Source organism: Diospyros lotus, chromosome 2 (genome assembly GCF_014633365.1).
Source record: "Diospyros lotus cultivar Yz01 chromosome 2, ASM1463336v1, whole genome shotgun sequence".
Classification (NCBI taxonomy): domain Eukaryota; kingdom Viridiplantae; phylum Streptophyta; class Magnoliopsida; order Ericales; family Ebenaceae; genus Diospyros; species Diospyros lotus.
In genome coordinates, this window is record NC_068339.1 from 29,480,530 (window position 1) to 29,508,511 (window position 27,982).

At 36.6% G+C, this 27,982-nt stretch overlaps 1 protein-coding gene across 1 annotated transcript; it reads right to left on the minus strand.

Annotated features, from left to right (window-relative positions):
* Positions 1-16,372: 16,372 nt before the first annotated feature.
* LOC127795571 (scarecrow-like protein 13) lies at positions 16,373-19,876 on the minus strand. The gene is made up of 2 exons (XM_052327342.1): positions 19,706-19,876; positions 16,373-18,558 (listed from the first exon to the last, which is right to left on the minus strand). Exon 2 carries the CDS (start codon positions 18,295-18,297, stop codon positions 16,666-16,668), a length of 1,632 nt encoding a protein of 543 aa, XP_052183302.1. The 5' UTR covers positions 18,298-18,558; positions 19,706-19,876; the 3' UTR covers positions 16,373-16,665.
* Between the last annotated feature and the right edge of the window lie 8,106 nt (positions 19,877-27,982).

A 27,982-nucleotide genomic window follows, 5' to 3' on the forward strand; every position in this document is an offset into this window, starting at 1 on the left:
CATCTTGTTTTCATGCCACAAGATATCATTCAATCGATTCACAAACCTTCTGCTGCCTAGACAACAAAAGGCACTACCGGGATTCTTCAACCCTCACGAAAATTTTAGGTCTGGCTCAGGCATAACCTATAACATACCCCAAGTCTTCGGTGTCTAATCGTCTCCACTACAGACGAGTTACTCCATGTAGAGGGCTGCAGTCCCTCCTGTGGACTAACTGTCTGCATCCAGTGGTCCCTAACATTAGACCCGTCACTGATAGGCGTCAACCGTAGCATTATTCCCATGCTAGACCCGTTTCTTTTCCCCGGGTTTCTTTCTCAAATATCTCATAGATCTTTAGTCCCTGACCATTTGCATAGTCACTGTGTTGCCCTGTGCTTTAGGCGCGTGCCAACACCTGGTCACCATCATCGTGTCACTCCCATACACTGGCCCAACACTGGTTCCCCATCGTGTCACCCTGTGCTTCAGAGAGTCAACACCCAATCATGTGTCACTCCCATACACTGGCCCAACACTAGTTCCCCATCGTATTGCCCTGTGCTTCGAAGAGTCAACACCCAATCATTATTACCGTGTGGCTCCCTTACACTGGCCCAACAACAGTTTCCAACAGCATGGCTCAGGTCCCACTCTGATCTGTTTCGCACCTCGTAGTGTGACTTTCATCCTTTTAGTCACACCTCTGATATCGAACTTGACATGACTACCTCGCTACGCTCGCAACCACTATTCTTACCAGGCGTCCTACTCGACAACAAATCTATCGGATCATTACCGCGTTCCACGTTTTCTCCTTAGGACTACTCTAGATGTCCTATCCTTAGCAGGAGATTCTCAGTCTCACCTGACCAAATTTCCTAGGGTGCTGCTCCAAATCTTCGGCATTTGACCGTCACCTACAGTTCACTAAATTGCTCAGGCCCATGGCCACTTGCCCTCAACTCGAGCCAACTCATTAGTCCTCTGCCACACGGTCCACAGCATCAGATCCGTCACATCGAGCCTTACACCCTTAGCATCAAGGCTACTTAAAGCCTTCCCGAGCTACGATGGTTCCGCCACCATCTTACCAAAGCCATCTTACTTGGTTATCCTTACCTTGATAACCTCAAGCTCATACCACAAGCTTTACTCCTTAGGATTCTACATCTCTTACCGCTTAAGAGACTCTTAAACCATTTCACATCTTGAGGCCTCATGATCTTACCCCACAAGATCATACCTCAAGCTCTGGCACCCATAACCATAGAGCACCTACCATTACCTTCCAGGTAAATCGAGACCTCTCACCTTTCCTTGCACACTCATGAATGCATTCAGTCATTACGCCCAGCCTGGCCTTGCATGCCTCGCTCAGGCTCCCATGACTTGGAATTTAAAATTCGAGGCCTCCACATTGCTCACCATGCCCCTGCCCACTTGGCATCCGAAGTTGGCATTTCCATTGCGCGCATAGCCTATGGATGTCCTGTTGCCACACACTCATCACCCTCGGACCACACACACCCGTTCATACCCTTCATTGGGTGACCTCCGCGTCTCCCATCAAGGGTCCCGTGACTTTAGGCATCATCCTGACCCCGAGCATCACAATGAGGGTCTATTCACCTCTCATCTCCCGACCTTAGGCGTCCCACCAGACCCCAAGCGTCATAAAGAGAGTTTTGATTGGCCCCTCATCCATCAATCACATGAACAGTCTTTTGGCCCTTCACAACTAGGACTTCTAACCCCATGGCTCTCACACGCATATCAACACATGCCCAACTCCTTAATCCCAAATCTAGATTCCCCTAGATTCCAGCTCGACTCACTTGGGACTTCCATCTCATGCAAACACCCACTAGGGTCGACTTGCCACACGCCTATCATTCCCAAGGATAGACCTCGACTCATCATGAAACCAACTAGGGTCTACTCATACCGTAGGCACATCCCCTCTGGGATCATCATAACAATACGATCACATCGCATCACATACATTTAGCATCCTGACTCCCCTCAGAGTCCTTCCGGATGCTACTTACTTCATGCCGTCATTGGCCACGACATACAGATGCCTTACAGGCACACTCTCCATAGAGCCTCACTGACGTCTCATCTCCTTGAGTCCCGAGCTAACTTCCACTTTAGCTCACTCTATCTCAAGCGCACAAGCCTTCCTGCACCACTTTCAAGGGACAACTCTATTCCCTCGAACATGCTCGGCAATCCTGGTATAAGGACGCTCTACTAATCCCCTCTCGAATTAGTCATGCTTCAGCTTCGTGTCCCCACACGAGCCTCAACACTTCAATCCCAAGGAGTTCCCATTCTTAAAACACTTCATATCCCCGAAATGCCACATTCGAGTTTTCTTGATACCAACACCCACACTTGGGTTTTCGGTTCCTCATTGCTCAACCCGTATACCTCTCACAGGTATATCATCTCAATCGAGGGTATTTTCTCATCCCAAGAACAGGAATATCCAAACATACCATTGCAGGCCTTAATGACTTGACCCAATCCCTTAGGGTCCTCGGTCCACATGTCCAACTTTCAAGGTTATCGAACCAACCTTACATTGAAATCTCAAAATTTCAAATCAATTGTTCTCGACCCCAATTCAGCAGTTAAGACATTTCGATTTACATTCAAATCATGCCAAACATCCTCTATTCCAAACTTTGGCAATTACTCACATTAATTACTTAACCGACCACACTTAACACTTAAGCACGCTAGCCTTCCTCACTTATATAGCTAGCCATGCTCTGATACCAACTGTAACGACCCGCTCCCACTTACGGGCGCCACCGGTAAATAATCGACCTGATTACTCACCCGACAAACCACAACTGAAGGGTTAAACTATGTTTCAACAGGAAATGCCCTAGGTGGGAACTAGGCTTCGTCCTTCCCTTTGCTCCACTCAGGAATCGGTCCCAACTCAAATAAGAAAAATCCAGCGGACCAAGACCCGAAACCCGAGTGAGCTTCACCTCTCTTCAGCTCACCCCATAGCAAGCCATAGGTGACCCAGGCATAAAGCTAGCATACAAACACTTCGCTGAGTATTGGGGATTTATGAGAACATACCTTGCTGATCTTGACTCGGTCCGAAACTTGGCTTTACCGACTATACCACATTCAACAAGCAATCTCACAATCATCTATCACACTATGATGATTACAACAATTAAATACATTTAAGCTCAATAACACAGACATTTACTCACAAGGGTATACATACACCACGCCCCCTAGCTACATACAAGCAATATTAAAAATACATAACCCGGGCAACACAGCTAGTTGCCACAACGGCCTCCCGGCGCCATCCCTGCTTGCATCCGGACTTGCATCATCTACACATGAGGTAAAACCTCATGAGTCATAAAGACTCAGTAAGGGTGCAATGCATGTAAATATGAATATAATCATGTTTATGTATGCCAATGCATGCAAATGAGGCTAGGCCCATCTATCCTCACAACCCACCAAGGTTTGAGGTATCAACCTATCAGCCTCCACCACTAGTCCTCCTTATGGCCATAGGTCCACTAGAGCTTGCATCACACAAGATATAACCACTACATGCTAATGCAATATAAAAACATTATCAAACACATTTACCACTTGCAAGGCCACCTCCACATGGGGCCATCCCTTACCTGGCTCGAACCCTCAACTCTGCCTCGGCACGAACTCCAGCCCGAACTCCGAGCTCTTCTAGGATCACCACCTCCCCGGTTGAACCTAGATACAAATACACACAAACCCAACTCTATCAACATCCGGCATTAAACCAATGCCCTCAACTTCGCCACACATCGCAAAATCACCATCAACACTATCTCCAAACAACCAACCACGACATACATTAGCCGTTTAATAATTTCCAAACAACCCCGACCCAAGGTTTAATCCAACAATACTACACAATTCATTATCTCACATAATGAAAATAACTAGAAAATAATTAAATTAAATACCTCAATTAATCTGGAGAAGAAGACTAATCAAACGCCCACACCAGCGTTGGCTCCCGAGTTGTCACTTGCGCCCAAAATCCCATTTTTGGGCTCCTGACATGCTCCTCAAGCCCCGAATTAATTTCTGAAATTTTTCCAGAATTTTCTGGAATTTCTTCCCATTTTTCCAGATTTTCCACATTTTCCTTTTTTTTTTCTTTTTATTCTTCTTTTCCTTTCTTCCCGCGCGCACTGTGCCTCCTTCTTTTTCCTTGCTCGCAGCTCCTGTGCGCGCACTAGCACCAGCCGCGCTGCCTGCCTCCGCTAGCCGCCGTTCATGGCCACGCCGTCGCCGCCCCAGCACCACCACGCGCAGCGCCTTCGGCCGTCGTGCCTCCACCGCGAACCACCATCAGACGGCCTTCCACGCGCAGCCATCACCACCATGGCTGAACCAACTTCTAGCGCCGCCACTGCAACCGACTGCTCCAGAGCCTCTAGCAGCCGACGCCGCCTCCTGCTCGTGCGACCTCGCTGCCGGTCGCCTCCGTGCGCCACTGCACTTACCGGTGCTGCTCTGCCGGATCTCCATAGCTACCATCGCTGCCTCCATTCTCGACCATTTCAACCACCAATGGCCGCTGCAAATCTGGCAAACATTGGCCTACCATTGGCCCTCAACGGCTCCAGCTCCCTCTCGCTCACCATTACTCCCTGCCTCTCTCTCGCGAGCTCTCCCTAGCGATCTCTCACTCTCGGCCATTTCAATTTACAGGGACAAAGGAAGCTTCCTGGAAGCTCCCTCATGCCCATAGTACACACACATATATATATATATATATATTTATACAAATTACATAATAGCCCCTCAATCACACTTAATTCCACTTAAGCAACTTATTAATTGCACTTTAGGAATTTACTAATTACACTTTAGGAATTTACTAATTACACTTGGGCCCTCCCAATGCTTAAATTAATTATAATTAAGCCACTCAAAATCTCGGTTTATTCGAAATTAATAACCGATCACTACTCGGGAATACCGACCTTGTCCCTACGCCTGCACGGGACCTTTATTCGACCCCGAAGCACTTAAGGGTTGCCTTACTCAGAAAACCGAACCACCCCTAGGGTCCCCTCAGCTTCCAGGAGGTCCCCTCCGACTATTCGGTATTGGCACCCACTCGGGCTTATACATAATTTATTCCGAAAATCATTCCCGATCGGACCGCCACCAGCTTCATTATCCTTATCCCGAGACGCTCACCAATCCCTTTCCCTCTTCCCTGGATATCTAAGTCTCGAGGCACTCCCATCCGCCAATTCGGTAATTTTATTAATTAATTTCTCGATATTGACCCTTGAGCTTCCCGAACCACCTGAGGTCCTTTCAAAATAATCAGAAATTATTTATTTTCAACACCATGTAATATCGGGTATTACACTATGCACGAATCTTGCCGTTAGTAGTGGTAGAGCCACTTTGAGTGAGTGGAAAAACTAGCCGTTGGGGGTTTCCACGACACAAACAGTCGATAGATGCAAGGCATCGGTCAACAGATTAGCAATAATTCAAAATTCGATCGACGGATCATCTGAGCCGGTCGACAGTTCCTTGTGCACGCATTCTGCCGGTCAACAGATGCATAGGCATTGGTTGACAGATGGTGCTCACTATCGAAGCACCACTAAATGGCATTCTGCCGATCGACAAATGCAAGAGCATCGGTCGACAAATGGACAAAAAATATAAGGCCGGTCGATAGATGGAAAGAAATCTGTTGACAGATAAAGCCATCCTTCAGGACATGTTCTCATTTTATTTTATTTATATTTTACCTCCATTTACTTTAATACATAAATGTAAATAAGAAAGTACCCCCCATTTAGATTCAATAAAAATATCTAAAAAATCAAAATCCATAAGAATAAGAAAGTAGAATTTGGGTTTTAGTACGAACTTAGGATTTTGCGATTTTACCACCTCCAAGCTATACACTTTCTATTTCTTGAAAAATTCATTAAAAATCGTTTTAGCATTAATGGATAGAAGATATCAAAATACTGGGAGATAGTTTTCCAAAAAGAAATCATTTTCTTATATGTCTCATTATAAGGTGCTAGTCTTCCAGACTTAGAAAAATTTTGAAACGATATCAAAACGAGTTTCAAGACATAATGCATGAACTAAAGGATTTTTCATACGTTTAAATTTCAAGCCAAAACCTTTCATGCACGCTTCAAAATATGAAATCTTATTTTGAAATATGAGATTAACATAAATGATTTTTGATACTTAAGATTGGATTTTCTTCAAACATATTTATGTTCTAGTTAGTCAAAACCTTGGAACAATTTTAGCTCTATGTTGACCAACGATTTCAAACCTAATTTGAAAAATATTTTAGGAGATTGTTTTAAGACTAAATACTTGACTTTGCAAATCTCCAACTAATATAGAAAATCATAAATCTTTTTGGTTTTCATTTTAACAACTTACTTGAAATTGATTTTTGTTAAAAACCATAAACTTGACTCATGACTTGGGGATAGAACAAAGTATTGTTTTTCATCATCAAAACTAATATAAAAAAAGGTGCAACATCAATCTCCCCCTTTTTGAGGATGACAAAACTTAAAAATCAATTTCACATATTCATCTCCCCCTTTTTGTCATAAATCAAAAAGGTAAACCTTTAAAAATAATCTCCCTCTTAAACTAAAATATTTTCAATAGAAATGAGTTGAAGATATCTCTACCAATATATATAGCTCCCCAATACCGATCTCTCCCCCAACAATAGTTTGAAAAACTTTGCTTTTAAACAAATAATCATTTCGAGAGATTTCACATATCTTAACTTTTTTTCAATGTTTCTTTAAAACTAGCGATAGCTCCCCCTTAAACCAAGAACTTAAAAATAGTTGAGTTGTAGAAGTACTTACATGAGATTTCACAAACTCCCCCTTTAGATGACATAACCAAGAAGGTTTGAGAATCAAGAGTTAATAAGCACATACAAGTTCCCACTTAAGATGACACTATTAATAAAAGAAAATTTGAGCACATGCCATATACATAAACCTTTTTCATGAGATGCCAAAAGAAATTTCATACATATTGCATGCTCATGATCATATTAGAGCCAATCTATATCTTTCCATATAATCACTCACATTTAAACAGTCAAAGCGCAAGATCAATTGCATAGCCATACATCATATAAGAGGCATATACATCAAATGATCAATATAAGAGTGAACTATATCATTTCAAGAAAATAGAAAGACTCTCCCTTAAACTTACACAGAAGGTTTTAGCCATAGAGACATTTTTCATATAAAAATAGTAATTGTCTCAATTTAAATGATTTTCACAAGGGTAAAATATATCAATGGCCAAGTATTTGAGGAATGAACCACATTAACTTACTTTCATATATTCAAACAATAAGTGGTCATCCAAAAATATAAATCTAAACAAGTTATGGCAGATTTCATGCAAGACACATTAAGGATGGGCTTTAAGAGCATACAATTGTCTTTTGATAATTACACCCATACTTGTAATCACATAGGATCATTACATATAGATTACTTTAAGAAGCAAGATAATCCTTTTAAAAAATAAAGCGCAATTTCATACTTAAGTATTCATTTGTCATTCAAGATAAGCAAGCTATTTCATATAATAAAAATAGCAAGATGATCCTTTTAAAATGATTCAAGACATGAATACTATATGCCATTAATAAACTTTTTAAAAGATCTAAGAGCTTGATGGCATAGTCCTTTGATTTAATAGATTATAGATTTGAGAGTAATGAAAGATTTAAACTTCTTTGAATCAAAGGTTTTGAAACTTAGAACAATGTGTTTCAAAATAGAACTCGCTAGAAAACATGTTTCGAAACTTGGAACATGTTTCGAAATATAATATTCTGGAATTTATGTTTCGAAATAGAAAGCATGATGTTTCAAAACTTCTTCAGATATAAACTCTTGAACTCAACAATTGATAGGGATTTATCTAGAGTTTGAATTCCAATAGGTTTGGACATGATACCAATTGATATTTTCTTTTTGAGAAATATCTCTTTGAAAAAAAATATATTGAGTCATGAAAACCAAAATTATGATAGGTTTATAGCATTTGTATTGGCACATTTGATTTGGAATATTGTGGGGATTTATGCCATAGACTTGATGTTCTATCCATAGGATTTGAGCAACTACATATTCACTTTTAGTGAACAAGAATGGAATGGAATTTGACTTTCTTCTAAACAAAGACACTAGGAAATTTCTTACAACTTGACATGGATCACTAGCGTTCCTTTTAGGTACTTTGCCTCCAAGATGGAATTCTTAGGATTGGATTAAAGTCTAGCACATAGGCAAACACTCAACATGATGTTCATCCTAGTAGCTATCAAATATAGCAAAGATCCAAATATATTTCTATATAGCTTATTTTCCACCATTTGGCTTTTCCCATAAATGACTAGGCTTGATGAACTACTCTTTTTGAGAGGCTATTGATTTCCTTTCAAGAATATTGAATTTCTTAAGAAGATGTATTTTTGAATAGATATATATATAAATTCATTTATCTTCTTACCTAGATTGCAATTTTATAAAAGTTTTTAACTTTCTCATTATGCTCATTTCCTATTTCCCTTTTACATTAGATTGACAAAATGATTCCATAGGGATTTGTTTGAGGATTCAAATATAAATTGTTTTTAGATTCATAAGATGTTCTCGTTATAGGGCTTATAAACAATGTTATATGTATTTAACCTCTTATAGAATCTTCCTCTGGAATAGATTTGCTAGCAATTTAATACCATGACTTAGGGGCTTGTTTTAAAACAATATAGTACCTTGATGAGTTTAAGCACATGATTCTTCATATTGAGGATTCTTAGGATTGGGAGTTTGATTCACATACACTTCCTCATTTATATAATCGCTTGAAGAGGCACTCTTAGCATTCTTTTGGTGAGCTTAAAGGATTTGTGACATGCTAATGCCAACAACATTCTTATGGATTCTAGACTTGCTACGGGAGCCTAGGTTTCATCATGATCTTCTCTTCTTCTTGACTATACCCTTAAGCTACTAATCTAGCTCTATTCCTTTTTTATCCATTTTGATCTAAAACACCCATTTGGTTCTATGGTTGGGTAATCTTTAGGATTTGGAGCTAATTTCCAAAAGAAGGGGTGAATTTGAAAAATAAAAGATTTCCCCCTTTTTAAACAGGTTTTCAAAAATGAAAGGATGTCACCGGTGAAGGCAACGGCTTTGTAAAACCTCAAGACCTTGAAATGGCACGATGAGGTATCAATTGTGTAAAGATAATCCCTTTATGCAAATGATAATCCTAGATTTGAAATGTAAAGAGATAGGTTTTGAAATATAGACGAGGAGGTTGCAAATTGTCTCTCATTTCTAATGGATGCTCTTGTCCTAATACTTTTTGAAATGATCTCCAATAATATCACTATTCTCTACATATTTTCTCCCTTGGAATGAATGGTTCTATCTCTTTATGGGCTATGTTTTCTTCATTAAGCATAAATACCTTTGATAGGTTTGACTCCTTTCCTTTGTATAACTCATAGGGGTTTTCTTTAACATAAACATCATGGAATCCCTATTTAACATATAGCATGAGGTGTTAATGGCTTTGATCAAAAGATTTTCATAACATAATTCTAGCCATTTCTTATAAAGATCTATCTTTCTCGTCAACTACCTCATTTTGTTAGAGATGTTCTAGCACTAGAAACATTGTGATTAAAATCATTTTCCTCACTATAGTGCTTGAATTGTCCATTTCAAAAATCCTTAAATGATCACCTCTAATTTTTGGAAATGCTTATAACTTTGTCTTTTTAAATTCTCTCACAAGATATTTCAAATGACTTTAAAAGACACTTTTAGATACAAGACATATTTCCCAAGTTAAGCTAGAGTAGTCATCTATAATGACAAAGGATATAATGTTTTTCATCTAGCTTTTGGATTCTCATTGGTCCAAGGAGATCTACATAGATTGAGGTTTAAGACCTAGAGGTTGAGATTTTATTTGAAGGCTTAAATGATATACTTATTTGCTAGCCTTTCATGCATGCCTCACAAATATTTTTCAAATTTAAGCTTTAGGCAATTTCTCAACAAGATCATGTTTGGATAGTTTAAGAAGCATATTCATACTTGCATGACTTGGTCCATTATGCCATAAATAAATATTTGAGAGATGATTGATACTAGGCATTTCTTTTGAACTAGATAAGAATAAGTCTATGCACAATTTCTATCCTAATTTCTATGATCTTCATTTTATTTGTGACAAGAAATTTCACATGAATTAGCATTAAAGCAACTTATATCTCTTATCCCATAATTAACTTATGTTAGTTAGGAACATCTATCAAGAAAGCATTTTCTAGCATATATCAATATATTCTATTTTTCCCTTACTCAATGCACATATCAAAACACAATAAAGTGCAAGCATATCATTCAAAACTAATAAGCATAGAGAGTTAAGGGATAGAATTGTACCACCAAGATTGTAGTTAGTAAGATCTTCCTTACACTTGGTTGGCAAAATGAGGAGTGATCTTCTTGTTCACTTCCTCTTTCCTTCATGCTTGATTCATCCAATAAGATTTCTCTTTAAAGATCATTTGGATGTCAAGCAACCTACAAAAACACTATCCACAAGCTTTTGGTGCCCAAACCACCTTGGGTTCACCATTGTTAGCATAGAGCTCCTCCTTAGGAACCCAAATTTGTTTAAGCTTATGTGGATGTTTTGTTATGAAACCTTTATGTTAAAACAATTCCAATTATTAAAATGTGAAGCAAAGGGTTTTTGTTTGAAATTTGTTTTCCTTTTATCCTTATGCACACTCCTCTTGAAATGATCATTTCTAGGTTTCAAAACATACTTGGATCCTTGGGAATTAGCATGAGAATTACTAGATATCTTAGTTCCCTTAGGAATCCATTTCATTTTTGAACCACTAGATGATTTCCTCCCAAAAGGGAAACAAGATGCAATGTGGTCTAACTTGCAACAATGAAAGCATTTAATATCATGAGAGGTGTGAGAAGATGAACTTTTAATATTAGCTCTTTGACTATAAAAATTTTGAACACCTTTCCCATGATTACAAGCATTTGAAATCTTCCTATTTAAATTAGGTTTCTCATTTAAAGCATCATTAGGAGATTTCAATTTTGTTTCTTTTAAAACATTTTCCATTGAAAGTTCATTATTGGAAGCAAGCAAAAATTCATTTTTAGATTTTAAAGCTTCCAACTCATTAGATAATAAATCTAATTGCTTTTGAAGAGTTTTGTTTTTCAAACATTATTTTTCAAAATTAACACACAATTCATCAAAAGCATGTAATACCTCTTCTTCTTGAGCTATGAAGCACATATTTGATGTTGGAATTTCTTCCTCCTCTCTTTGTTGATGATTCAAAAGATTTTCACCCTGCACACTTTTATCAACATGCTCACAAGATTGATTAGTAAGATAAATTGAATCAAGAGTATTCAATATATCTTGAGCATTAATGCACTTAGAAATTTTAACATAAACATCATCACTTAAAGCATGTTGTAAAATATGCATAGCTCTAATATTTAAAGAAAAATTCATTTTATCACGATCATCCCATTCCATTTTTGGTTTTAAAACAAAACCCTTTTTCACAATATACCACAAAAGACAATCAATGGATGTCATGAATACACAAATCATTTTTCTCCAAAAATCATAATAAGAGCCATCAAAATACGGTGTCACATTAGTAGGATAACCTTCCTTAAGAGCCATGGATCTCTCCTTAGGTTGATAGACCTTGAAACAAGGAGTTAGGCTCTGATACCAATTGTTAGATTTGAATAGCAATGGCACCAACACCAAGAGGGGGGTGAATTGGGTTGTTTTAAAAATTTGATTGAACTTGAAAATCCTTTTAATGAAAAATGTGATTTTAGTGAAAGTGAGGATTAATAAAATGCTTGAAACAATAAATGAAACAAATAGCACAAGCATATAAGAGACACAACGATATATAGTGGTTCAGCTTAAACCAAGCCTACTCTACTACCTTAGCTCCTCGCTAAGGATTTTTCAATCAATCCACTAAAAACTTCCTATCTCTCCGGATAGGCCCTCTAGTAACAAGCTAGGAAATATAACCTCTTACTTAAACAAGCAAGCCCTCTAGCAACAAGCTAGGTATTCAACCCCTTGCTTCAATAAGCAAGTCCTCTAGCACAACAAGCTAGGTATTCAACTCCTTGCTTCAATAAGCAAGTCCTCTAGCACAACAAGCTAGGAATCAAAATCCTCCTACAAGCAAAGTAGGCCCTCTAGCAAAACAAGCTAGGAAAAATACAAAACAAGCTAGGAAAAATACAAAGAGATACAAGAGAGGATCTAAGAAACAATATTCTCAGTTACAAATTCTCTCAAAATAAAGACAATGATTGATAATGAATTTAACACAATGAATACAAAGTCTTGAAAAGAGAACGAATTTACCAATGAAGCACAACAATGATCTTGGCACTTGGAAGCTTGTAATGTAATCTCTTGGTTGGTTTGAATCACCCATTTGACTTGTATTTATAGTCCCTTAAGAGCCCAAGCACGAATCTTGTCGTTGGTAGTGGGAGAGCCACTTTGAGTGAGTGGAAAAACTAGTCGTTGGGGGTTTCTACAACAAAAACGGTTGACAAATGCAAGGCATCGGTCGACAGATTAGCAAGAATTCAAAATCTGGTTAATAGATCATCTAAGCCGGTCGACAGTTCCTTGTGCACGCATTCTGCCGGTCGACAGATGCATAGGCATCGGTCAACAGATGGTGCTCACTATCAAAGCACCACTAAATAGCATTTTGTCAGTCGATAAATGCAAGAGCATCGGTCGACAGATGCAAGAGTATCGGTCGACAGATGGACAAAAATTATAAGGCTGGTCGACAGATGGAGAGAAATCTGTTGACAGATAAAGCCATCCTTCAGGACATGTCCTCATTTTATTTTATTTATATTTTACCTCCATTTACTTTAATACATAAATGTAAATAAGAAAGTACCCCCCATTTAGATTCAATAAAAATATCTAAAAAATCAAAATCCATAAGAATAAGAAAGTAGAATTTGATTTTTAGTACAAACTTAGGATTTTACGATTTTACCACCTCCAAGATATACACTTTCTATTTCTTGAAAAAATCATTAAAAATCGTTTTAGCACTAATGGATAGAAGATATTAAAATATCGGGAGATAGTTTTCCAAAAAGAAATCATTTTCTTATATGTCTCCTTATAAGGTGCTAGTCTTCCAGACTTAGAAAAATTTTGAAACGATATCAAAACGAGTTTCAAGACATGATGCATGAACTAAAGGATTTTTCATACGTTTAAATTTCAAGCCAAAACCTTTCATGTACGCTTCAAAATATGAAATCTTATTTTGAACTATGAGACTAACATAAATAATTTTTCATACTTAAGATTGGATTTTCTTCAAACATATTTATGTTCTAGTTGGTCTTTTGCCTTAGAACAATTTTAGCTCTATGTTGACCAACGACTTCAAACCTAATTTGGAAAATATTTTAGGAGATTGTTTTAAGACTAAATACTTGACTTTGCAAATCTCCAACTAATATAGAAAATCATAAATCTTTTTGGTTTTCATTTTAACAACTTACTTGAAATTGATTTTCATTGAAAACCATAAACTTAACTCATGACTTGGGGATAGAACAAAGTATTGTTTTTCATCATCAAAACTAATATACAAAAAGGTGCAACATTAGCAAGAACTATTTTTAAAATGACACGATAAATGGAGGAAAAGAATTTTCTCACGCTTTTATAGTTTGAGGTATTCCATTGTTGGATGAAAAACTGACGAGCTGCCCTAGATCTAATGACAAAACGTAGAGTCATAAGGCCTACATGTATAATGATTAAACCAGTTACGGGGAACGTGTGCATTAAATGCACCACAGACACACACAACATGAAACGACACTATTTAAGGCAAACGGGCAGATACAAAAAGAAGGACTTGGAAGCTCGCGTTATCTACCTCAATCAACTTACATCAGCTCACAGTCCGAAGATCGCATTCCGAGCTAGGGGCTAATGTTATGGGTATTTTCTGGATAAAATTAAATGGGCTTGACTCAAACCAGAAGGTTGGACCAAACTCCCGAAGCCTAGCAAGCTCGAGCTCACAGCGATGCCTCCTAACTCACCGGCCTATCCAAGCGAGCTCCCAACGAGGCTTATAGCTCACTGGTAGACCTTTCAACTCGGAGGCGATATTCACCCATCTTATCAAAAACAAACAAAATCCTTGAAAACATGATATTCGTGCCTGATTGTGTGAAGCCGATAAGGAAATACTATCCTCAAGATATTATCCTTTTATACTTAGAATTCATTCAAATTGTAAACACCCCACTCTATAAATAGGGGTCAAAAGCCATTGTATGAAAGGCAAGCAATAATATATTGTGACTCTGTGGCAATAACCAGAGAATAGTTGTGGAGTATGCATCGTTCTGGCTGAATCATGTAAAAATCCTCTTGTGTGCTTTCTCTTCCTCTCTTTCGTATTTATTTTCTTAGTGCAGGCAAAACAAATCACGGTCGACCAATTTTCGTCATCAACACATACCATCAATGGGTTCCTTCAATGGAATCCATCACCAATTCCTTCAAAAGGTTGTCATAATCTAGAACAAGTTGTAGCTGGTGGGTTGCCCATTTCCCTTTTCCTCTTTTCTCTTTCTCTCTGTTCCAATCATCAATGGTTCACCGATAATGGATTTATTGGAAAATTCAACTAACAGAGCCATTGCTAATGAACTATTAGTGACTAAAACCATCACCGATGGGTTTCTTATTTTTTTTCTTTTTTTCTTTTTCTTATTAAATGTAGGTTATTTTGATCTAATTGCATTGTAATTAACACTGTTATTGAGGAAAGGGCTCTATGAACAACTCCCTTCTCTAGTGAGACCTGAGTTCTCAATTACAATAACAGATGATGGCAAAGGGCACTCCTCATTCCTTTAATAGTGGTGAGCAAAGAAATGGATCTTGTCATCTCTCTTGACTTTGGAAATCAATATATTATTTATGAAAACCACAACTTAGCTAGATTTCTTAAGCATATAAACAACTAGCTAGAATGGGGAAATCACCCAAAACTACACATGAACCTCACATGCATGGCCTTGAACTTGATTTTCCTAGTTCCCATCACAAAATTAGTGCATACATGGCAATAATTGAAAATTTAAAGTTCATCTAAACTTCAAAACAGTTCAACTCTAGGCAATATTCATGTCAAAACAAAACAAATAGGTAGCCAATACCCCTTACAATAAGTGATTTTTTTTCAAAAATGGGATGAAAAATGGAGAAAATCAAATCTTCTTCTTCTTCCCTAAGGTGTTTGATTGAGTCTCCCTTATTTGAGGGTTTAGATATTTGCTCTTTTGCTTTTTAGTGACTCTTTGTGTCTTAAAAGCCGTTTTATATACCCCCTTTGCAAGATTAGATCTTGACCATTAGTTTTAACTTAATCCTAAGGCTCACATTTAAGGGGATGCCTAAGTTGGTCAAGTGACCCTCTAATTTCCTAGGGTTTTGACTAGATAATTAAATTTTTAACTAAAAATTATAGTTAGTAATAGGGACGGCAATGGATATCCTACACTGAGTACCCAATGAATAATATTATGATGGAAAGAGTTTGTACATAAAAAATAAAAAATAAAAACTCATGAGGAGTGTAAATATTTAAAATCATCGTCAAATATGATAGTATAACACCTCAAAATTTTATAAAAATTTTAAATTTGAAGTTGGTTTTATTATTATTATTATTATTATTATTATTATTATTATGTGGAAAGAGTATATAAAAGCAACGAAACAAATCTTTTCCTAGAATTCCGTCCTCCATCCGCCATCCGCTGGGTTCCCTTTTTCACGGTCGAAGATGGAAACCACCCCCCCCCCCCCCCCCCCCCCCCCCCCCAGTTTGATGTTTCCCGTTTGAGTTGCAGAAATTCGGACAAGCAGTAGCAGATTCGAGTATGGTCTTTAGTCATTTTAGAAAGTCCGTACAATCCCCAAATAACTACACCATTGCTTTTAAAAGACGATGCTTTTTACGGGCCAATGATATATGGGTGGAAAGGCCAGTACGATGGGTAAATTTCTAATTAATTCACCTCTCTCTATCTCTCTCTGTTTGTAATGATGAAAAAAACCATTTACCCCCCCCCCCCCCCCCCCCCCCCCCGCCTTTCATCAATCAAACAGAATAATAGCAAGGTACGGTTTTTAAGGTCATTATCTTTGGTGTCTACTCCATAGCTCTCGCTATTTTCATTCCTGGGAAACCAAATTGGGGTTGGTGTACAGTTGTTCAAGTCCGATTGGAGCCTTTTTGAGCACAAGTTTCACCAGAAAAGAAAGAGAGCTATTCTAAACCAAAGCAGAGAGTGGGGGTGTCTGTCTGTATCTTCTCTCATATGTCTCTTACAAGAACACTAGCTAAACTACAAACTAGAGGACAAAAAATTTACACCAGTTATGCAGCAGCAGCAGCAGCCAAACTAATTTAATTCATCTCCAGGCAGAAGAGGTTGACAATACCCTATTCTTCCAGCCAAGGAAAAGGGCCCCGTCCCTCTCTGCAAGTCTGTAATTCTTGTTGTAATCCTTCAACACTTCCTTTATGGCAATGCTAACCGACTGGCTCAACGGGCACTGCCTAAACCCGGCCATCATCAGCCTGGACCTCCACTTCCCGAACGGCTCGTGCCTTTCCACCCTCTCGCCTTCCTCGCATGCTATTATGTTCACAACATCTCGAGCCACGCAGTGTTCCTCTGCGCTAATCCGCTGCTTGTCGTCCCTCGGGCGCCCTGCATCAATTGATTCAAACATAGCTGTATAATAGTCCAAGGTCTCCCTGAATCGCGGGAGGAATGCTGCGGTGTTGGTATTGGATTCTTGCTCCACAAGGGTCACAACCTTGGGTGACAAGCTTTTCACCAGCCTTAACAACCGATCTCGATGGTTGCTCGTCGTAACACTCTCATCTGGCATGTGGTGCAACATGTAAGGAAAATTGACGGCCACAGCCTCTCCTTGTCCAAGTCTCAGACTTTCCAGTTTGACCTCGCTTCCACACATAGCTGCGCCGTGAAATTCAAATGGCACTCCATATGACGCGGCAAATTTTGAGAGCCTCTGTCCCACAATTTCAAGCCCTCCACCTCGAGCCTGAGCCGATTGAGAATCATCAATTCCTGTGATGCGGACATATGGAGGGCCACCTGGCCGCTTTGCAAGAACCTCAATGAGTGACACCCACTGACTGCCCTGTGCAATCTGAAAATCGATTATGTGGATCCTGCTCTCGTTTTCCATGGTTTCCCAGATAACAACATTCGCAGAATTGTAGGCGAACTTGTAGTAAGGGCATATCTGATAGAGGACATGCATGTAGGACATCAACTCCGGGCCTGTTGGTTCTTTGCACTTGAGTTTTTTGTAAATTAAACTCCCAGAGGATAGCAACCTTGCTCTAAGCCCTTCCAACATATACGCACCTAACCGTTGGATGGGTTCCCCGGAGACTGAAACCATAGGTTCCAACTTTCTCATCAATGCTTCTACAATTGGCATGTCTTCATTTGATACGGCCTCTGCGCAGGCAACGAGCAACTGTTTTAAGTCTAAGCTGGGAATCATTAATTCCATGGGTTGATATGAACTTGTACAGGAGTATCCTTGCTGGACGGCACCTATAAAGGAACAACTGCAGCTGTCATCAATGTCAGATTCAGGACCCAGCAACTTCTTCTCCAAATCCCTTAATGCATGCCTGAGCTCACTGTTATCATCCACAACGGAAGATCCACTAACCGGGGATCCATATGTATTATCAGAGGAATGATGTGGATCCGAGAGGTACGATTGAGAACCTTGTGGTGAAAAGGGAGTCCTATCAGATGAGATGCTGACAGCAGAGGGCGAGCTATAGATTATGTTGTCAATTGTTGGCGCAGATTCCAGTGTGAAGTACTGCTCATTGTAAGACTGAGAAGAAGTTTGGTTTGCTTCGCTGCAATTTTCAGGGTATCCGTTGTTTAAAATCTGGAAAGGGGAGTAGCAGTATGGTTCGATGTGCTGCATTTGGTACAATTTGGAGATACTGTCCGAACTTCCGTGTTCACGAGATGTTTGCATCTAATTAGCAATTGATTTATTATGTACGGAAGGTACAGCAGTGTGTGAACAGCTTCTTGCTCTCAGAGACTTCCTAAATTACCTGTTTTGATAAAATCGTTGGCATTATCACTTGGGAACTCTTGATCATCAGCGATACATCTGCAGCTTTCCAGTTTACAACTGAATAACTTGCATAACAGCCCCAAGTCTTTGATAAAATGAATCAAGCAACCTCTATCACCACTACGTGCTCCTGCTGACTGCTGTAGAGCCAAGAAACTGCAAAAAAAGAACCACCAAGATCAACGCTGATCCGATTCTGAAAGAAACACGGTGAAAGAGCTCATACTGCTAGAAAATTTAGTCACAATCTCAAGATTTGAGTCTCAGATTGTTTTGAGGAAATCCAACGATTAGTCTATTGCAACATCGCACGAATGACACAATAAATGGCTGTCAAATTTGAGGTAAGCCTTCAAGCATCTAAATAGGAAAGATGAGAAAGAAGTGGTTACAAGGTTTTTGCAAATAAGATGGTAAGTGGCCTGAACAGATATGATTAAGAAATGGTTCGTTCCTAAAAGAATAGAAAAACAGGGACACAAACACCAAAAGGGTTAACTATCTCAAGGGGCCAAAGCTACATAACATATGTTCTGTACCCTGTGGTTGGGGGTATTCAATCACCCAGGTAGACAGACTTAACAGCATGGAAAGAAGCACGAACCAAGTAGAAACTATAAGCACCTCTGATAAAGGATCAGATGCTGACACTATAAAATTAAGAGGCTTATGTGATTTGGTTTCCATTAGCAGAGATGATTAGAGGAGGATTTAGTATGAACAAGTTGGTATAAGACAGATGGACCTGCTAACGAGGCCCTAAACACCAAAATCTCTCTCTCTCTCTCAAAAACTCAGAATCAGATGCTCAAATTTGGCTCCCAATCCACGTGATTCCTTAAAAGCAATGTGGGCACTGAAATTCACAGGTGGGTAATTGAAACGGATTGGAGAAAACACTTTAAAATCTAGAAATCAGAAGGAAGGTCGGCGGAAGGCAACTTAAGGGGGATCGTATGGAGAGAGGAAAGTAAGACGAGCACGGCATGTATTTGGCTTAACATGACAAAATCAATTTTACTTCTAAAATTGAAAAAAATAAAATAAAATAACACCATCTTCCCAGATCACGCTCTTATCTTCAAGAGATATGAATCAGGTCAACTTGATTAAAATACAATTAGCAGCTCAACATAAAAATGATTATCCCCAAAATGGAAAAAAGAAAAAAAAAAAACTGCAGAAAACACAAAACTATGTGCAGCATATTCACAATCAAAACAAGAATCTGAAGAAAGAAGCCCGAAACGGTCGCACATAAATAGTTGGATTGGGAATTAAATCAAAGGGCTTCTCTACATACCGAAGGTGTCGCCGAGGCCTCCTTTCTCAGACTCGAAATCCTCAGAAGAAGAAGGACGAAGGGGAGAGATATGGAGAGAAGGGAAGGAGGAAGTCACTCGTCCGCTTTTGGCCGAGACAAGAAAGAGAGAGGGGGAGGATTCGTCGAGCTGTAGTGGTGAAATGGAGGAGCCGCGGAGTTCTATGTTCATTTTTATAGTGGCGACTGACGACCGGGCAATAATTGCCCCCAAACAGGACCTATTACCACGAAACTGCCCCTACCGTGGAACCCTCGAACCTTTACACGGTATCGTCGAATCTGTGTACGGTCAGTCAGTCATCCATCCACCATCCTTCAGAAGAAGCCGCCATCATCTTACGATAGCCACAAAAACATTCAATCTGCGATAAAAGACGATGCTACTAGATCCACTAAATTTGTCAAAATAGGCTATAAGTTCGTTTCAATTGCATAAGTTTTTCCACCACTTCTCTTCACGAAAATTTTTTTCACTGTCGTAAACAAAAAGTTAGTTGGTTCTCCTGTTAAAGTTATGTGAATTTAAAGAGCAAAAAGATTTGTAATTATTGTTTAGATGCAACGATAAATATCATTTTTAAGCTCTTAAGACAAAAAAATAATAATAATTAGAGTACAAATATTTCGATATTTAAGTTAAAATTTTATATTCATAAAAAGTAATAAAACTTCTTAATGGAAAGAAATAATTTAATTTTAAAGAATGAGAGCTCTCTTATTTGTAGAAGAGATTATGAGTTAATGATAAACATTTTTTATATTATGAAATTGATTAAAATATAGATTCTCATGGATATATCTTATCATTTAAGAGATTATCAAAGAAATTTTTAGAGTGACCTGTTTATTGCTTCTTCGCTAGAAATACCACATAAGAAAGACTCCAAAAGAACCAATACTTCTCTTCTCCCTTTGTGTGATTGTTTCGTGGGAGTCTTCGAAAGACCTAAAAGTCTCCCAAGGTCTTATGCTACAATCTACTCTGACCTTTTGGGTCTTTTCTTTTGTTGGCTTGTGCCTTGAATCAATACACCCCCAATAATACTATCATAAATTTTTATTAAAAATTTTTAAGTGTATTTGATTTGTTAGTATTAATTTTAACCTTCGACTAATCTTTTCTTAAAAAAAAAAAAAAAATCACCGTCAAGTCACTAAACCAACATTATATTGGAGGTCACAAATCAAGTCTTCTTGGACCATTCTTCTTGACCTGTTAGGGGGTCCCGAAAGACAACATATCCTAAGTTGCTATAGCTGCCTCTTATTGGGATTTAATTTTTATTGGGCAAGTTTACATCTTTATTTTTATGTGTATATTATTATACTTATTTTTTAATGTATTCAATAAATATTTAAACATAATAATAATAATAATAATAATAATAATAATAATAATAAATTATTATCATTATTAAAAATATTTATAAAAAATAAAAACAGTGACCACGGTGGGTACCTGCTAAATTATAGGGGCTTTGGACAAAATATTCTAACAAAATAGATATTGATGAAAGAAAGCATTCACTTATTTTGGTCTTTTGATTCACTTATATTTTAAAATAATTTTTATTTTTTATAAGCATATTAATATTTTTTTTCTCTCTACCTAGAGGCTTTTTTCAAAAAAAAATAATAATAATAACGTGGAGGCTGAGGATACTCCTCCTAAGGATAATCCTAATCCATAAGAGCCAAAATAAAGAAAAAAGTTAAAGGATTTTAACAAAAAGTGGCTTTAAATTTAATTGAAGGATTTCAAGAGTTTGACATTAAATTTCCATTCAGTAATATAAAGATTTTTTATATTTGGGGCTCATCGAATTATTACAAAATATGGTGTTTGATCTCTCATTTAATTTATGCCTAGTGTTCTTCCTTCAACAAATATTTTAGATTATTTTTAATTTAAAAATTAAAGATATTAAATGCAAGAACTACACCTTATCTAAAATGTGTGTAGGACGGCCACTTATGCTTCCTAAACCCTTATTTGCTCACCCCACGATCACAATCACACATCCCTCCTACCTTATCATCTTCGTTATTGTCACCATCGACATCATCTTTGCTCCATTGTCACTCCACCTCGTCTTCTTTTGTCTTTTGGCACTCTTCCTTCCTTTGGCTCTTTAGGCATTCTTCTTTTCCTTTGGCTCTAAGTAGAAAAGTGAACAATTGCCTTTCTCCATCATCTTCATCTTTGTCTTCATCATTCTCGAAATCATCAATGTTCGTTGTCCGTAGACACTCTTCTCATTTTGCTTTGACTTCTCTACAAGAGTAAACAACTACATTTATCTGTTATCTTTGTCTTTGTCGTTCTTGAAATCATCGGCGATCACCATTTTTAGACACTTTTTCTCCTTTGGCTCTGACCTCTTTGCAAGACTAAAAAATTGTTTTTCTCCATCGTATTCGTCTTCTCCGTTCTTTGAATCATCAACAAGTACATCTCCCTCTTCAGGCACTCAAATCCCTACTCATCATTCTCATTTATAAAATTATTTGAGTTTTATTCTTTGTGGTCCTGACTTGGTGTGTATTGGGTTCTAATTTGTCTTTCTTCTCATTTACACTGTTTCTTCTCCTTTACATTATTTTAGGCTATGTAACATTCCATATCGAGAGATATGAAGGATCGGAACAACTTATCTTGATGGGCCTACGCGAACTTCCCAGATGTCATCCATCCTTAAACTTCTTCAGTTCAAGTACGCTTAACCCAAGAGTTCTCTGCCTACATTCAACTAAAAAGGTTTTTAACTAGTGTTGTTTTATTCCTTACTTATCCTCGATATATACTACCCTTCTCTGGGCTTTTAGGGTATTACGTTCTCCTCTCTTGAGCACATGACATCCTTGTCATGCAATCTTACAACTGGTCACAGATCTTCTCCCATTTGGAGGTTATCATCCTATAAACCTATCAAAAGTCGCTCTTTATGCAGGCCATTGAGCCCCGGTGCCACTCCCCTGCCCTTATTAGACCGCCTTCACCAAGAGTCGGCTTTGATACCACTTGTAACATCCCGTATTAAGTGATAGGAAGAACTGGAACAACTTACCTTGATGAGTCTACGTGAACTTTCTAAGGGATCACCTATCTTTGAGTTTCTCCAACTCAAGCACGCTTATTCCGGAGTTTTTTTGTCTATATTTAACTTAAAAAGTATCCAATTGACATTATTTACTTCTTTATTTATTCTCAATATATATTATCTTTTTTTGAGTTCTTGAGGTATTATAGATTATAATACAAGACCTTGTAGAAAGGGAGGATGGAGGAAGAAGAAACTTGACGATGGCCTGCTAAGTGAAGTTTGCAAGATCATAAACCAAAAAGAGAGAGTCAAGCCACAGAATAGATATAGACATCGTTGCTTTGTTTCACAAAATTGAGCAATGATTGCAAATGTAAAGTTTTGTTTTTGTGTATTTTTTGTTCCCTACTATTTTGTTTTTGTTTTGTTGTGTTGTGTGGTTGGTCCAATTGTCTTTGTTTGTTTTGTGTTTAAGCCTAGACAAACTAGGAGGGGGAATTCTAATGTGACTTCAACCAACTCCAACAAGAGGCTTAGCCATAAAGGTACTACAGGTGGAGTGTCGCACAACAAAATAAAACAACAAACGTGGGCACCCAACAGCCTGCAAATTCTTAGAAATATTTTGAAATACTGAACGTTGATTTTGGTGTTTTATTAGGCTTTATGTTGTACCTAAATGAATTTTGTTTGTAAACTTAAAATAGAATTAAATCATTATTTATTTTTGGTTGAGTTTAGGTCAATTAGATATATTTAGAACAATTTTGATAGGCTCATTTTCTATGTCATGGACACATTAATTGTGGAATGCAACTCAATTTGGTTTTTCAAAATTTCATATATGCAAACTGTTTCAACACAAATAGTATTGTCAATAACTTCAGATAATTAAATAGAATTTTCATTTTTGAAAAAATATTAAACTTGCATTACAAATTCATAGTGACAAGGACGACTTGGGCAACCTTAATTTCACATTCACATTTTTTGATGTGTTATTTAAATTACTAATGTTGATGGTATGTCATTTAAATTGTTGATATTATTTAAAACTTATATTTATTTTTACAAAAAATACAATAAAGATTTTAATTACTGATGGTGTCTCATTTAAATGTTGATATATAATATTTTTATGATCTGTATAAATTTTTATGACTTATATTTGATATTTTTTCTATTCACCTTATTAGGTATCACTATTAAAATTTTAATTTACTTTGAGTCTAACTTTGGAACTAAAAATGATTTAAAATATTAATTTAAGGATAAATAGTGAGCATGAAATAGATGAGAGACAACATACCATATTTTTTAATGGTTCGAGATTCCCAAATATATAAAATTACTAAGGTATCACCATTAAATTTTTCGTTTGTTCTTAATTAACTTTTGCACTAAAAATATTTAAAATATTAATTAAAGAATAAGTAATAGACATAAATTAGATAAAAATAAAATATCATATTTTATAATAGTTGGACAAGCTCGATACTAATTTGCCTAATACAAATAGGGGTATACAAACGATTGATTTGATTACCGAATCAACTGAATTAACTGATAATCAAATTGATCGAACATAAATTGTATATACCGAATCAAAAACTAAAAATCGAACTACCACAAAAAAAATAAATAAATAACTTTCCAATAGACCAAAGAAACCAAACTAATCGATTGATTAAAAAAAATAAAAATTGATTGTAAATTGGAACAAAAATAAAAAATTGAACTTCTTAAAAATATAACCAAATCGAATTACTATAAAAAAATAATTAAACTAAATTAACAAATTTAATCAATTCAATTTAATAAATTCGATTAAATTGAATTTTTGCTCTCCCCACATTCAATGTATTCAAGAGAGAACTAAAAGTGTGTTTGATACCATTTAATTGCAAAAGAAAATATTTTTCAATTTGTATGAAAAACAAAAATCAGCTTCCCCTTAGATGAAATTTTTCATAAAAAATAGGTCAAAACATGGTTTAATAGTTGTACTATAAAATTAAATCTCATAAAAAATATAGTGTGTCAAATAACAAAGATAAAATCTAAGGGCATAATCTCTTTTACTGTTTTCAACTCATTTTCAGTTTTTCAAAATAACGAAAACTTGTTCTCTTTGCTATTTTTAAAAACATATTTTCGAAAATAAGAAAATAATTTGTAAAGGAAATGGAAAACACCAAAAAATCGTTTTGATTGTTTTGAGCCAAAACACGGTTAAAATTGAAAACACGAGTGTTTTCCTTTTCACGCAGCACAGCCAGCCATGCTCCCATCTCCTTCTCATTTCCTTCTCTCTTCCAGACTCCCTCACACTCCATTTTCCTTCCTTCTTCCAACAAACAACCTAGATCTTTCACTGCCATCACCGCCCTGCCATCGCTCGCCACTACCCTCCATGCTCAGATCTGCCACCGTCATCGCCTGGCTGCCATTGCCCTCCACGCTTAGATTTGCCACCCCCACCACCATCACCGTCACTACCCTCCACATCCAAATCCGCCACCGCCAATCATTTCTTTTGCCCTTCTATCATTTCTTCTTTTTTTGCCATTTCTTATCTGCCACGCCCATAATATGTAATATGATGGTTTTTGTTATTAATTGTTTTTTTTCAATGTATTTTTTAAATTTTGAATAAATTTTTTCTTTTGCTATTTTATAATTTATAATTTTATTAATATTTATGTTGTGGGTAATTTAAATTTTAAAATTAATGTTAAATTTTAAATTCTCGATAAAAATAATTTTATTATAAAATTATTAGTTAAGTCAAATTAAAAATGACTTTAAAAAATACTTTGTAATTTTAATACATTATTATATATGATTAAATCATCAATTATTTTTGATATTATATTTTAAATTTTTTAAAATAAATTTATAATTTATTAATAAATATTTACAATTTACTTTGAATAAAATTTATTGAATAAAATATTATAAAATTATTTTTTTCAAAATTTCAAACTGAACGCATTTTTCAGTTTTTAGCTTTGAAAAATATTTTTTAAAATGTCAAAAAAAACGTATTTTTAAAAATCTTAAAATATAAAATTAAAATTTAAAATTAAAAATTGAAACACAAAACCAACGACACCTAATTTTTTAAATGAAACATTTTTCATATACTTTTCAAAACACACCTTAACACGCGGTGGCATATCAACAGGATAATAGCATTTATTGCAACATAGACCGTAGGTTGACGCGTCAAGCTTTGAGTTGGGACCCAAAGCGGCGACGCTGGCTGTAACGTCGAAACAAGGGGCGCCCACGCGGTTCCGGTGGCAATTCAGTGATAAAGTACGACATTCTGGGATATTTTCTTGGCTGACGTTACGCCCCATTTCCTCTTCCACTTCCGCTTCAACTTCCTTGCTTATGCTTTTTTATAACAATATATATAATAATATATTATTCAGATATGGTATTATTAATTAATTATTATTAAGTATATGTTAATATTTAAATTATCTTATTATTAGTATATGATATTATTTATAATATTTTTAAATAAATAAAATCAACATACACACTGATGTATGTTATTATATTTACAGAGCTTATGTAATTAAATGACTGGTGATTGTTATTGAGTGATCTATAAAGGTCAGATACGTGGACAAATTGAGAAGGAGGAAGAAATAATAATAATAATAATTATTATTATTATTAATTCCAGAAACTTTGTGACTTCAAAATCGCGTGGATGTGACACGTTGGGATGAGGCTTCAACGATGAGTAAAGAAGAAACAAAAGCTTAAGCCCCATCATCTACTCGGTGGACGGCAGGACGGGGCAGGGCCGGGCTGGCGTGGCACGGGGCCACAGCCGCCAATCGCCGACGCGTCTACGGACCGCGTTCCCTCCTCCTCTATAAGAACCATGCGTGTTTATTAAAATTATTCCATGTTTATGCACATTTTATTGTTCCCTAATTCACATCCATGTTTATTTAATACATAAAAAAAGAAGAATATATCTGATAGGATTTGACGAGGGATGACGGAGCGTAGAATACTGAGTTTGCCCAAAAAAGTTCTCCCTCTCCAATATTTTTACCTTATTTATAGACAGTATAAGATTGAAGGCCTTTGTGTAAAGTCGGTAACCTCTTTTTCGTTAAAGTCCCTCAATTTCTACTTAATTTCTTCGCTAACCCCTTGCCGAGGAGTTTGTCGCTTTCAAAGTTCTTTTTCGGAAATGTAATATCTTGATGTCCTAGCTAATAGTGGCCCAAAACATCCCACCAAGGTTTTAATTATTCGTTTCAACTCTCTCAGAGATAATTGTCATGCACATCTCTTGGAATTTGAACTTCATGACTTGACTTCTCCTTGAGACACGCCTTACTTTTTCTTTCTTTTATTTTCTGTTCTTTTTCCCCCAAAAGTACTTCTTTTCTATCCTTTAAACCTTCATCTCGATCTTTTCTAATATATAATCGATACACACTTTCTATTAATACTTATACTCACAAACGTTTTTAGTTTTGACAAAGTTCTAATTACCAATTGATTTTTTTTTTACCTAAGAATGTGTTTAATTGCATTATATAATAAATTCTACCTAATGTAATCAAACACATCCTAAAAGAAATTGATGAACAAAATTAATGCGATTTATTCTAAACTATCTATGAACAAAATTACTTGGAACAACAAGTCTTAGAGAAAAAAAAATAATTAAGTAAGTTAAAAAAGTTGTTATCTAAAGTTAACACCAAATTAGAAGAAATAGGTTCAGAAGTAGAACAATTATCTTCCCGAAACAAAGAATTGTTTCAATCCCCAAATCACGAGCTAAGGAAGTGTATCTTCTCCCATAAAACTTAGAAGAATAAACACTCTTGAAGTCACAACTGAATGAGACAAGTAAGAAAATAAAAAACTTAGAGCTATACTTGTAAAACAAAAAAGAAGTTGTCGTGAACCTTAAGCATGCTTGAATTTCAACAAAAACTTATCAAGAAAACCAGCTAGAAGAAGATATTCCCATTACTCTTAAAAATGAAGCAAATTTAGCATCTCAACTCTAAGAAGCAAAAGGAAAGTTGTAATACCCTATATTTTTGTAAGGTTGCTATGAAATTTAAGTGAGTTTAAAATAATAAAAAATTAGCTTGTAAGGGCAACAAGTGACTAAATTAGCTGCAAGGAGTTCCTTGGAGTTTAAATACGAAATGACATCGTT

Excerpts from the sequence above, each read along its gene's own strand:
- LOC127795571 (XM_052327342.1), bottom strand. The coding sequence starts at position 18,297 with ATGCAAACATCTCGTGAACACGGAAGTTCGGACAGTATCTCCAAATTG.